This window comes from Silurus aristotelis (genome assembly GCF_946808225.1).
Source record: "Silurus aristotelis genome assembly, chromosome: 21".
NCBI classification, from domain to species: domain Eukaryota; kingdom Metazoa; phylum Chordata; class Actinopteri; order Siluriformes; family Siluridae; genus Silurus; species Silurus aristotelis.
The window spans coordinates 6,011,942-6,025,102 of NC_139594.1; the positions used below are offsets into that span (position 1 = coordinate 6,011,942).

The window sequence follows — 13,161 nt, forward strand, 5'->3', positions numbered from 1 at the left end:
GTGTGTGTGTGTGTGTGTGTGTGTGTGTGTGTGTGTGTGTGTGTGTGTGTGTGGAGAGATGGCGTGGAGGTGATTTGACAGTGGGAAGCTTATGGGCCATAAACACCTCAGCAATCATGGATGCCAATCAGCTCTCTTTATGTCTTCTGCTCACATTAGCACTGTAGCATGACTAAACAAACATACTTTGGAACCGGAAAGTGAACACCTTGTGCTTATCATTAGTATTTTTCCATTCACAGCTCTATAGCTGTTGTAGGTGTGTGTGTGTGTGTGTGTGTGTGTGTGTGTGTGTGTGTGTGTGTGTGTGTGTGTGTGTGTGTGTGTGTGTGTGTGTGTGCGCGTGTGTGCGTGTGTGTGTGTGTGTGTTCTGTGGACATCACTATTGTTTACAGTCAGGATAATGGCTGCATGTACCAGTGATTATTCTAAACAAGGCGAATCAGACTGAAGATCTTTTCCCATTAGGGTGCTGATGGTTATGCTAATGGGGAACACCGGATGGCTCTGAATCTGTCTGTCTCAGCGCTTTAAATGCTCGAATAATGTCTTCTATATGTGAGCAAAGAGAGTGAGAGAAAGGCAATCATGACTATCTTTGCTCACGACTCTCTTTGACCTGTCTCAAAGTAGGAGGCTAATACTGCCTGAAGTAAAGGAATCTGCACGATTGATCTAAATGGCAAGATGTGACAGGATTACCTCTTTCTCATTGTCTATCTTTAATCTTTTGTCGTTGTCTGTCTCATTGTCATCCTCATCCACCCTTTTTGCCTCAGTTTTGAAAGTGAAAATGGACCGTCTCCTGGCCGCAGCCCTATGGATTTGCAGGCGAGTCCGGGGCTTGTGCTCCATCCGTCCTTCCCCCAAAGCGGCAGGAGGGAATCTTTCCTCTATCGCTCCGACTCAGACTATGACATGTCACCTAAGACCATGTCCCGCAACTCGTCCATCAACAGTGAGGGGTAAGCAGCCTCGTCCACAAACCCATTCGCCCGACATGTCACACACATTTCCCTGCTCATTTTGCTCTCAAACACTGTGCAGTGTTACACATTTACCCCAAACAACCAAGTCTAACACTCGGTGTGTACACAACACAACACAACATCAAATGATGGTAATATACATCTGGATCTGAGTTTGTTTCTCCTCAAGTCCTCAAGACATGTCCATTCTACTGTATTGTTTCCACTGGATAAAGATAAAGGCCTTTAACTATGTATTTCATAAATGTCTCTTTCTTTGTTTCTCTCCAGCCATGCTGAGGACCTCATAGTCACCCCTTTTGCTCAGGTAAGATGTGTTCTAGTCTCCATATGAGACTGCATTTTGAATTTTCCTCAAGATTTACCACAAAGACCATGTTTGTGATATTGACCCCGCCCTCTCGTTACTCCCCTTTCTCTCTCCTAGGTGTTGGCCAGTCTCCGAACTGTCAGAAGCAACTTCACCATCCTAGCCAATGTCACGTCACCTACTGACAAGTTAGTGCAATGTCTAGAAAGTAGTCTATGTCGTTTTTCACGCACAACCGCCGCTCTGCATTCTCATGACTATCCAGGATGATGGGCAATCATTTCTCAGCACGAGCAGGCAGCCTAACAGGACGTTTTATGATTTAAAGCACATTTCGTAAAGGCACTTCGACGACATGCAGTAGGAATTATAGACCTTTGTCCTAAAAACGAGCCATAATTCTATTTTATAGCAACTCTTCCTGTCTCAGTGCATTGTTAATGAATCGCACTTACAGTAATTGTTGCTTATAAGCAATTCCAAGCGAACATAGAAAATATGAAGCTGTAAGCTCAAATCTTGCATTTCTTTTCAATGTATTTCATAGAAAATCTCACAGGAAATTACATTGTTATACACCAAATATTTGTGCACACACACCCACACACTCACACACACACACACACACACACACACACACACACACACACACACACACACTCAAACACACACACACACACACACACACACACACACACACACACACACACACACACACACACACACATACATATATATATATATAAACTATGGCGTATTTAAAATGTATAAATGCAGGATTTTTCTTGAAAAAAAAAATCTGCATTGACCTCGAAATATGAAAAATTTCGACAATCCAAAACTTGACTCCGCTGTGTCACATGTTTTAGACAATGTCAGTACACTTATGTAATATTCCAAAAATAAGATATTAATGCTTAATTGCGTATATTTTGCAACTTTCTGGATTGATATAATTTGGATTGTCAACAGACAAAGCAATAATACCTTATTAAAGTGTTCTCACATCGATCACTCCCCTGTTTTAGCAGAGATGACTATTGGGTTTATCACCAGCAGAGGGCACTATTCAGCCATGAAGTTGACTACAAGTTTCTTCTTTTGTCCACAGGAGGTCGCCAGTTACAAGCCAATCAACAGTTCCACCAGCAACGCTCTCTGGTATGTTTACTGTAATAAATATTAGTCACTGAAGAGTCTCTCTCTCTGGAGAGTCTCTCTCTCTCTCTCTCTCTCTCTCTCTCTCTCTCTCTCCCACACACTAGCGCTCTTCCCACGCACTGTCTCTCACATTTACTTGCACCACGCTTCCTGTTGTAGGCACTGCTGCCAGGACAAAATGAATTATATCACCGGACGCAGTGGAACCATATGGGCAACAAGGGCTGGAGGCCTACCAGACTCCTTAATCAGACTAAAACAGCCCTGGGTGGCTTGCCCCGATGATGTAAATAAATTACAAATTATTTGGTGCCTGCTCTGTTTTGCTGTGGCGAAGATAAACGCAAGCACATTTTCTTGAAGGCAACAATCAATATACCAACTCCCCATTTCCTTGATGCCACTCCTAGGGGTTAAAGTGGCATCTCAGTATGCTGAGGGATCCACACTTCTTTCACTAGTAGTAATAAGTCCTAATAATAGGGCTGAACAGTGTAAATAAAACACACTGTTATATCTGTGGGGGTTTTTTTACTAATCATTGCTGCCTAATTAAGAATTCTGAGGTTTATTATGTAGGGATTTTTTTGCCTATTGACCTCTGACTTTCATTCAGCATGTTCTCCAGCTACATGCTGTATGTAATGTGTTGTATAATGTAATACTGTATAATGTAAATATGATGTACGAGTGTCTTTTGAGTGCATCTATCAGCAGCCTCTTAAAGGTCCCCTGGTGGTCTAGTGGTTAAGATGCAGCGCTCCCACCGCTGCGACCCGGGTTCGATTCCCAGTCAGGGAACCATCCCCAGCCACTCTTAGTGCCAGTCCCAAGCCCGGATAAATTGGGGAGGGTTGCGTTAGGAAGGGCATCCAGCGTAAAACGTGCCAAATCAAACGTGCGGAGGATCCGCTTTGGCGACGCCTAACGGGAAAAGCCGAAAAGAAAGTTTTTTTTAGTTTATCAGCAGCCTCTTGTCAAAATAGTAACCATCAACCGTTACCTTGCAAAGCATTCGCCTCTTAAACGTGTAATCTTGCAATCTGGAATCTAAATAAATTTAATTGGTATTTTTCACTCTTGATTTACACAATATTTTTCTTGTGACTAATGGGTAATTGCCATCATAAGAACTGCTACTAGCTGCAGGTAGAGTAAGTTGTTTTGGTATATGACTCCATCTGTTTTGCACAATTCGTTATTTTTGCCTTTTTTTATTTATTTCTGTCTCAGACTGGATAGAGACTGAACAGCATTCTTACCAGTGATTCTCAATCAGGCTGAGATCTGGGCTTTGAGTGGGCCATGCTAACACATTTAGTTTATTTGTTTGGAAGTATTCCAGTGTAGCTCTCACAGCATTCTGAGGGGGTTATTATTGGAAGGTGAACATCTGCACCAGCCTTAAATCTGCAGACTAAAACAATTTTTATTAGGGTTGATCATGTTTAGTTCAATTTATTGTGCTGTCAACCAAAATATTTTCTCATTCCCTGCTGCTTCTGTCAGGATGAAGTGCTACCAGCACCATGCTTCACTGTGTAGATACTGATTCTCAGTTTATTGAGAATAGATATAACAAATATAACACTTTGTGCCAAGTCCAAATCTAAAAAGTTCAATGTTGTTGTCACCAGGCCAAGAGAAGTTTATTTTTAGATGTTTGGTGAATCAACATTCATTGTGCCATTGGCACACATCTCTTATGTCTCTTTCATTACCACACATTTTTTTTCCCATTTCCACACAGTTCCTATTGCATTTTCCCATTTCCACAAATTTCCTGTGGCTTCGTCCAATTCTTACACAGCTTTTTCTAAAATATTCCAAATATTGCTTGTGGCTTTTTTTTTTTATTCACACATTTTTAATGGCCTTTTTTTATTTCCACTCACTGCTTATTGCTTTTCTTCCATTTTCCACACATTTCTTATGGCTTTTTTCTTATTTCCACACATTTCGTATAACTTTTTTCCTATTCCCATGCTGTTTGTTCTGGCTTTTCCCCCATTTTCACACAGTTTGTATGCATTTTTTCCCATTTCTAAACAGTTTCTATGGATTTTCCAATTTCCACCCAGTTCTTTTGGCTTATTCCCCCCCCATTTCCACTCATTTCTCATGGCTTTTTTTTTCCACATTTCCATTTTTTTATGCCTATTTTTAAATGGTATCTTTCTCATGGAACATTCATTGTCTGATTTTTTTCTTCACAAGACATATAGCAAGAAAATAAATCAAGCAATATTCCAACATACCACTTTGCCTGCTGTTTACACTGGGATCATTATATTTTGATTCTGTTTATTTTGCCTCAGACCCACAAGCTGTAATATCAGATTACAACCAGGCCACAAATAGGTTATGAAAATATTTCAATCCTTGATCAGTTCTCATATTTCAGATAGATGGGATAACTTAAGGGTCATAGACTCAATGTAACTGTAAGGACACCATAATACTGTGCTCCTTTTAGGTACACAACTACGGTAATGTTATTTCAGCCACTACAATATCAGAATTTTAAAGACAACTTTAGAGAACACTTGAAAAACTGTGAGATTGTATACAGTGGTTTTAAATAATCTCATGGTCACTACTTTAGTGTGTTGTATGTACATCGCTCAGCCATAGCATTAAAAACAATATAGTGTAGTTCTCTTTATACTAAAGTCTATACACTATACTACACTACACTATAGTTTATAGTGTAGTTCTCCTTGTATAACCAAAACAGCTTTGACGTGCTGGGACATGAGCTCCACAAGATCTCTGAAGGTGTGCTGTTGTATCTGGCATCAACACAATTCCTTTAAATCCTATAAATTTAACTTACAAGGTGAAGCCTCCATGTTTTAGATTTGTTTGTCTAGCACATCTTTCAGATGCCCATTGTAGGAGTTTTTTGTGGTGTTGAACACGGGTTGGCATGGGCAATCTGTCAAGGCTGTATGTTTGGACACCCTTTTATCATAGCCACTGTTAATTCTATTTAATTTTGTATTAGAAATTTGTATTGCATACCAGAAACACTTGACATGACCTGATGTTTTGAAGATGATTATTTTCACTCCCACTAAATTCTTAGGGCCTTTTTTCCCACATTTTCACATATTTTCCTGTTGCTCTTTCCCATTTCCACACAGTTCGTATTGCATTTTTCCAATTTTCACACAGTTCTTGTTGCTTTTTTTTTTAAGATTTCCACATATTTCATATAGCGTTTTCATATTCCTGCACATTTGTTATAGAGCCCAGACTCAGTCAACTAGATATTAGCTCTATATATTTGCCCATTAATCTTGCTTCCAACACATTACCTTTGTGAACTTAATGTTCACCTGCTGAAATGTATTTATTGCACCCTGGACCCATTGTAAAGAGATTTCATTCACTTCACCTGCCAGTGGTCTAAATGTTATGGCTGATCTGCATACATAAAAGAGTAAAGAATCCACAGGAATAAAATGCTTTCCTCCCAGTGTGCCTGATACATGCATGCAGTGTCCTGGAAAAAAAAAGCATTACCGTATTTTTCGGACTATAAGCCGCTACTTTTTTCCTACTTTTTGAACCCCGCGGCTTAAACAACGAAGCAGCTAATTTATGTATTTTCCCTGGGTTTTTCCCAGTTTCACAAACTTTTTTTTAAACGCACGACGATGCCAAAAGATAAACTCCCGAGAGAAATAATTGTGAAAGGAAGGAGGAAGACAGTGAACAATGATTTTCTTGGTAGGCTACTGTTTAGATACAAGCCGTTATAGCACGTTGAGTCTGGGTGAAGGGAGAGCGCGCTAACTCCAGTTGCAACAGAAATCATATAAGCACAGACAGGTTTCCAAAACTCATGCTTTTTTATTTTTCTTGGCAACAGCGTTACGGTTTAGTCAAAGAAACTTAGAAATGAGCATCAGAAAATAATAAGGACATATTCCTCGGCCTTGCACACATGCAGTAATAGCGGAAAAATGAAGTTCGTTAAAGCCTGTGTAAAGTACACACCTGTAGACACCTGCGGCTTATAGACAGGTGCGGTTTAGTTATGTTAAAAATATAAATATTTGTAAAATTCAGTGGCTTATATAAGGGTGCGCTTTATAGTCCGGAAATGTTATTTTTGTTGTTAAAATATCTGTAAGTCATAATTACAAGAGCACCAGGGATGGCAAAAGTGCCCACCTCCTTCACTCAAATAGAAGTACAGATACTCATGTTTTAAAAAACTACACTACACTTTTTTATGCAAGTTAAAGTAAAGACGTTTGGGTTCTGACATGTATTCAAGAAAAAAAGTAGTCATTACTACTACCTTTTTTAGTGTCTATTATATTAATATAATAATATAATATATTAATACAAAATAATTTAAAATTTTATTACGTAATGAATGTATCCAGGCTGAACATCAACCATATAGAACACATGAACAGATGATGATCAGGTGATCAGGAAAGTCTCTGTTCTCCGTCATACTGACATCACTGAATCCCTCTATCTCATCCACGGTAACCCCATACTTCTTGTTGCTTTCTGTCTTGCTCATTGTTTACTTCGTAGGCTAGTTTATGTATGTGGTGTGTAAGAGCCAGGAAATTATAAAAAAAAACAAAAGCCGCACGATGACCAGAAATAGGTTGATGGGCTGGAAGTGGAGCGCAGTGAAAAGAAAAAACATTGATCATGTCACCAAATAGATTAAAACTAAAGTAACAGGCCTGGTTTAAAAATGTAAGAAGTAGAAAGTACAGATATTTATGTAAAAAATTAAATAAGTGAAAGTAAAAAGTTGTCCGAAAAAGTACTGATACCAGAAAAGTCTACTTACATAACAAAGTATTTGTACTTTATTACTTCCCACCTCTGAAAAACAGTAATTTCTTGAATAAATCCCAGCAGGTTTTCTTTGACCGTGAAAACTTTATATGTATTGTTGGATTTGGTAGCTTAGTGGTTAAGGCATTGGATCATGAGTTCAAATCCCAGCCACACCAAACTGCCCCTCCTGGGGCCCTAAGTGGCCGAGGCCCTCAACCCCATAGCTGCTTAGTTGTATGAATGAGATAAATGTAAGTCACTCTAGATATGGGTGTCTGCGAAATGCTGTAAATGTAAATTGTAAATGCATTAGAGGTCCAAATGAATGTGGTTATTAGGCTTTACTTGCAGTTGTTTATCAGCATTGTAACAATACTGTATTGACCTCAGTATTTCTGATCAGAAAAAAAAAGTTATACCTTGTTATGGTGTATAAAACAAAAATATCATAGACTTTCAGGCATAGAATTATAGCTAACCAATAAGAGCAAATTACCTGGGAAGGTAATGCCTATTGTTTTGATAATGCTGATTATAATGCTGATGCCGTGTGTTATAACATGGTTCTAATGTGTGAGTAAAACTTTGCTAATGGTGTTACTATTCCTGTGTCTCTACAATACAGAAGAGACATACCAACAGCTGGCACGGGAGACCCTGGAGGAGCTGGACTGGTGTTTGGACCAGCTGGAGACCATCCAGACACATCGCTCTGTCAGCGAAATGGCCTCCAACAAGGTGCACTTTCACGTTTATTTCTGCAGTATTGCCACTATTGCCACTTATTTTTCCCACAATTTGTACCATCCCTTCTCCCGTTTGTCACAGTTTATTGTTTATCTGGGATCAACTTGTATATCTAAATGTATATGATCTTTCCTGTTCAGGGTTACCTGCTTACAATGAAGTAACAGGGTTTTGTATAGCTATGACTCAATAATATGGCTTTAATATTTTCTGCACATAAGATCAGATGTTTGGAACCAGTGTTGTCTCGGTGTAGTGTTTTTATTTTTTAAGAGAGATAATCTCATTTTAATCCGAGTTGGGTTTTGTGTGTAGGTGGAACTAAGGAGCTGATTTAATATATATTTTACAACTGAATACTCTCTCTCTCTCTCTCTCTCTCTCTCTCTCTCTCTCTCTCTCTCTCTCTCTCTCTCTCTCTCTCTCTCTCTCTTTCTCCCTCTCTCTCTACTGCAATGTTTGAACATGATACAATATGTGCAACCAAATGTTCATTTGTGTGAATGTCAGGCAGCCTTGTCATAGACACTGGCTCCTCAGTTACAGAGAAAGATGGAGGGGAGAGTTAAAGGGAATGAACGAAAGATGAAGAAAGAGAGGTAGGCTTGAAAGAGTGAGAGAGAGAGAGAGAGAGAGAGAGAGAGAGAGAGAGAGAGAGAGAGAGAGAGAGAGAGAGATTGAGAAGGGGTGAGAACAGGGCACTTGGGTCCTGATGCTGTCTATGCTTTAACCTTGGTTGCTACGGAACTGCAGTAGGGTCTGCCCATCCTGCGTTATTATTGGCTGTTTGCAGCGACCACAGAAAATCCACTCTGTATATTAACCAATGGCATATCAGTGCTTCTCTTTGCTACCTTTTTTTCTTAAAGAAATAGGAACATTTTCAAATTTCTTTTGCTTATTGCCCTAAAAAGGGGTGCAATATACTGTGCTTTTTAGTGTTCTTTATTTTCATTATATTTCTCTTTAATTGTACACTGTGTACATAGCCATAAGAAGGAACAAAGGAAGACTTGTATACAGGAATATATTTTTGTGATGTGACCGAGACAGAGAGTGCTGATGTATTTTCGTATGGGAATAACGCAAGAATATTCTCACAAAGCCATTTATGGTGAAATCAGCAATAAACCACTGAGTCCTTTACACATGCACACTGACATACACATTCCCCCCTGACACACACACACACACACTAGCATGCCCTCTGCTGCGCATGCGCAATCAAGAGTGCACGCTCACACACTCACCCCACACAAACACACACATGCACGCTCCCGTCAGAAGAGGCTGATTAGCTTGCAAGAGCTGTCTACAGCATCCAGGGAGTCAGAGCTCAAGCCACAGAAACAGGCAGCAGTGGATTCGATAGCCAGGCACATCTGTGTAAGGATTCAAGCAATTGGTGCTGTGAAGGAAAGCAGCAGTTCTGGACAGACAGAAGCTGCAGCTTAAGCTTTTTGCTGGAACAGGATCGGTGCACACAGTGACAACGTGGGGCCCGGCTTAAAGCTCTGCTGTGGGGGAGGGGCATCAGACCCAAGGACAGCAAGCAAAAAACAAGCTGTTTTTCCAGACCCCTGCTTGAATAGGATTGCTAAAGGCCCTGGCTCTATTTCTGTTTCCTTGTTTTCTCCATTTCTATTGCTCATTTGTTTTCGGTGTACATTTTGGATCAAGTGATCCTGTTAGTAGCCAGCTGGCTGTGTTGTTTTGTTTCATTCTAGCCTGTCATCACATTCACTCTTTCCGTCTCATCCATCGTCGTCATTCTGGTCTCACTCATCTTTCGGTCATCCCACACCTCCCTTCACAGACTTTTCATCCTTTCACTACGCTGTCTCTATCCTGCTCTCCACTGCCTTCTCCTCCCCGTGCCCTTCAGACGGTCTGCCTTTTCCGGAATTCTCCATCTTGGTCCACTCCACTCCTCTCCCCCCTCCTCACACGGCTGGATTTGGGTCAGCTCGGCTCTTTTGCCTGGATGCAATGTAGCCCTCTTAGACTGCGGATCCAGGCGGCTCCTGGAGAGCCGTTTACAACCCTGTCCCACATCTAACACCTGCATGTAAAGTGCCAGGGAACAGGAAGAAAAGGAAGAACGTTTGGGTGTCTGGATTCTTGCCAATCCACACTCTGGAGTGGCCTGGCAGGGCTGGCTGTGGCCTCAGCAAGCACACCCTGACTGAGCCCGCATGCCGCTGGGGTACAAGTGCTGCACCTGCCCCGCTGCACTACTGTGCCTCCTGCCTGTGTCAGCGGCCCGTGCCACCAGTCTCACTCAGCATGGGTGTAGTGGAGGCAATCGAGCCAGCTACCTCACCTGGACCTTCACCTGGCCCTGCAGCCTACCGGCTGCCCCACTCCTCCAGCTACAGCAGCCTGCAGGGGAGGGGAGGGGCAGAGCTGGAGCTGGGGGCGGTTGGAGGGCTGGAAGGAGGAGGTCAGGCTGCTGATCGCAGGAGCCCCTTGATGGACCTGTTCTGTGAGACCTGCTCCAAACCCTGGCTCATTGGCTGGTGGGACCAGGTAGGGACAGGAAGCAGAGGCTTGCCAGACCAAATGCAAAGGAGTGTTTGTCGTGAGTGATTGTGAAAGTGGTCATTAAAAGGGTTTAAAAGCATAAGGTGAGGGCAGCTGGGTATACTGGGAAAAATCTTGTAAGACACCTGACAGGAAAGTTCAAAGGCAAAAGAAAAGTTTCTAACAATGACATATAATACTAACAATATTAGGCGAGATTTAGGCAGATATATTCTTTTATATATTTTATGAAAACGCTTTGTTTTCCACATTAGGAGGTCAGTAGGAAATGTGTCCAAACGTAACCAACAAATAAATATTAGAACATAAATGAATAAAATTTAAAGAAAAAAAAGAACAAACAACAAATAGAAAGACAAAAATTTAGAGGTGATTTTGTTGTTAGATATAAATATATTAGGCAATAGACCGCTTATGAAATAGAACTATCCTTAAAGCAGGTAAAACAGCCATAGACAAATTGTTTAAGATGCTTAGAACAACCTACTAACAAATTTCATAATAAAGTATTAACCTTATAAGCTGATGATGATCAAATAAAAATAGAAGCATTTTAAAAGCAAAGATAAACAAAGCAGTCACAACAATTTCTCTTATTTTTTAGTAATTAATTTGATATACAGAATGATCTGATATTTTTATTTAGAATTGAAAGCATCATATGTTTTACAAGACAGGGATTTTAAACAGTTGGCTTCTTTGCTTTGAGCTTCAAATCAGGTTTGAACTCTGAACCTGATCACTAACTTTAGCAGCATGTCAGAGCCATGTAAAAAACTGCCATTTTCAAGTGCATGTCTTTCTTTTGGCATACAGTATTTGCTCTGTTGTTTAGAGGTTGTCTCACTCTCACACTCTCAACTGCACTGCTCTTATCCCTTACTCCATCTTGTACATCCTATAAACACTCACACTATACCAGTAAATATCTAGTTCTCAACTTCTTAAAAACTCTCCCAGCATTTTAACCTAAAGACTTTGGCTTCAGACCATATGTGTGCATTAAAGTCGTTGTGGCCTGAACTGAACCTTATTTCGTTTTTCCAAGGTATAGTGTAATGGTAATGCAGAAGAAACATACTAAAAACAACTGTCACAGAATAAGTGCTGTAGCTTGACTTCTCATCATGCATCGCATTTGGGATTCTATGTGACTTAATGAATTCTAAATGAGTGTGAAAGCCATTGGAACCCACTGATCGCATTCCTTGTAATATTAGGTAAATAAGGGACTTTTGGTCAAAGGAATATCATCACTACTTGTACACAGTCTGATCTTTACCTATCAGGTTTCTAAAACTGTATTTGTTGATGTCTTTCTATTTGGTATAGTTATTTAAGCAATGATAATGTAATTCGGTAGAGCATTATGATCCATATAAATGGAAACATATCAGTCATTGGCAGAGGATAAAGAAGACAACAGGCAGAGTAAGTAAAGGCAGGCAACATGGCAGCTTTGTGCAGGGATGCAGCAGCGTAAAGAAAAAAAGAGACAGAATAGCACACGGAAATACATGATGTGGAAAAAGATTCGAGGTAGAAAGCGAGAGAGCAGGGGACATTAAGGAAGAGTGAGTTTCCGTATAGAGCGATGACCTTGGACGAGGTCAAAGACAGACACCTGCCTACTCTCTCTGACTGTCACCCAACCGGTTGACTCGCTCCTGTAATGCCGCAGGAGGGAGTGTGAGGAGACAGTTGCTAAGGAAACCTGCTGGTTGCCATGGAGATTGTAATGTGTGAAGGACCAGTCAGTGGGACCGCACTGGGGTCTCATCCGAATCCCACAGAGAGTCTGCCGGGTCTAGTTATGTCCTATGCTGTGTTTAGATAATTTTATCTAACCCTCGCAGTTATTTACGAATGTATTAACATATCCCTCTGGGTTTGAAAGATGTCACAAATATCTGCTTCTGCCGCGGCTTCTGTTGCGTAATTTTCTGCCCGGACTGTATGATCGGCCTGCATTTAATTAAAGTTTCAATAACTAGAAATGTTATTGACTCGATGCTAACACTCACAGAATAGTAAATGACACAGAATAGTACATGATGAGTTGTTTTTTTGACAGACTCTTTCTTTGTTTCATTTTTGCCTGAATTTATTTATTTTTAGATTTTTCTGATGAACACAATAATCCAGCTATCAGCTACAGGGCACAGGTCAAGGGTTGTCGGCTGGAAAGCTATTTCCCATCTTAAATTATTGATACATTAAACTACAGATGTATGAAATGTTATCCCTTGCCTCTTGTTGAGACTCTTGTTAGCAAAAGTTTGGTAGAATTCCTGCAACAAGATGAGCTCAATAGATTTTTGAATATATCCAAACAGGGTCAAGGTCAAAGCGAGGTTAAAAATTCCAAATAGTTATTCTTCAAAAGCTTTCTTACAGTTCGAGGTATATTCCAAATATATTTTTGTCTTACAAATTAGAAACATGCAGGACAGGACGTGTTTATTATTTGTTATCAAAGTCATTTAATGAATACATAAGAATAAATGCAGCAACATGGAATACACACCAGAAATCTCACAACCTGCTGTATTCACCCTCGAGCATGTTTACTCCCTGATTGTATCAAGGGTA

At 40.4% G+C, this 13,161-nt stretch overlaps 1 protein-coding gene across 2 annotated transcripts in view; it reads left to right on the forward strand.

Moving 5' to 3' along the window:
- Positions 1-13,161, forward strand: part of pde4a (phosphodiesterase 4A, cAMP-specific) — a 72,665-nt gene that overhangs the window by 41,937 nt on the left and 17,567 nt on the right. The window contains exons 2-6 of one of the 2 annotated variants that reach the window (XM_083524423.1): positions 780-965; positions 1,260-1,296; positions 1,417-1,487; positions 2,411-2,460; positions 7,904-8,016. In XM_083524423.1, the coding sequence (XP_083380549.1) occupies positions 780-965; positions 1,260-1,296; positions 1,417-1,487; positions 2,411-2,460; positions 7,904-8,016 (457 nt within the window). Of the gene's footprint in view, positions 1-779; positions 966-1,259; positions 1,297-1,416; positions 1,488-2,410; positions 2,461-7,903; positions 8,017-9,240; positions 10,555-13,161 lie in introns of those variants that run through there. The other variant, XM_083524424.1, reaches the window with a different exon arrangement.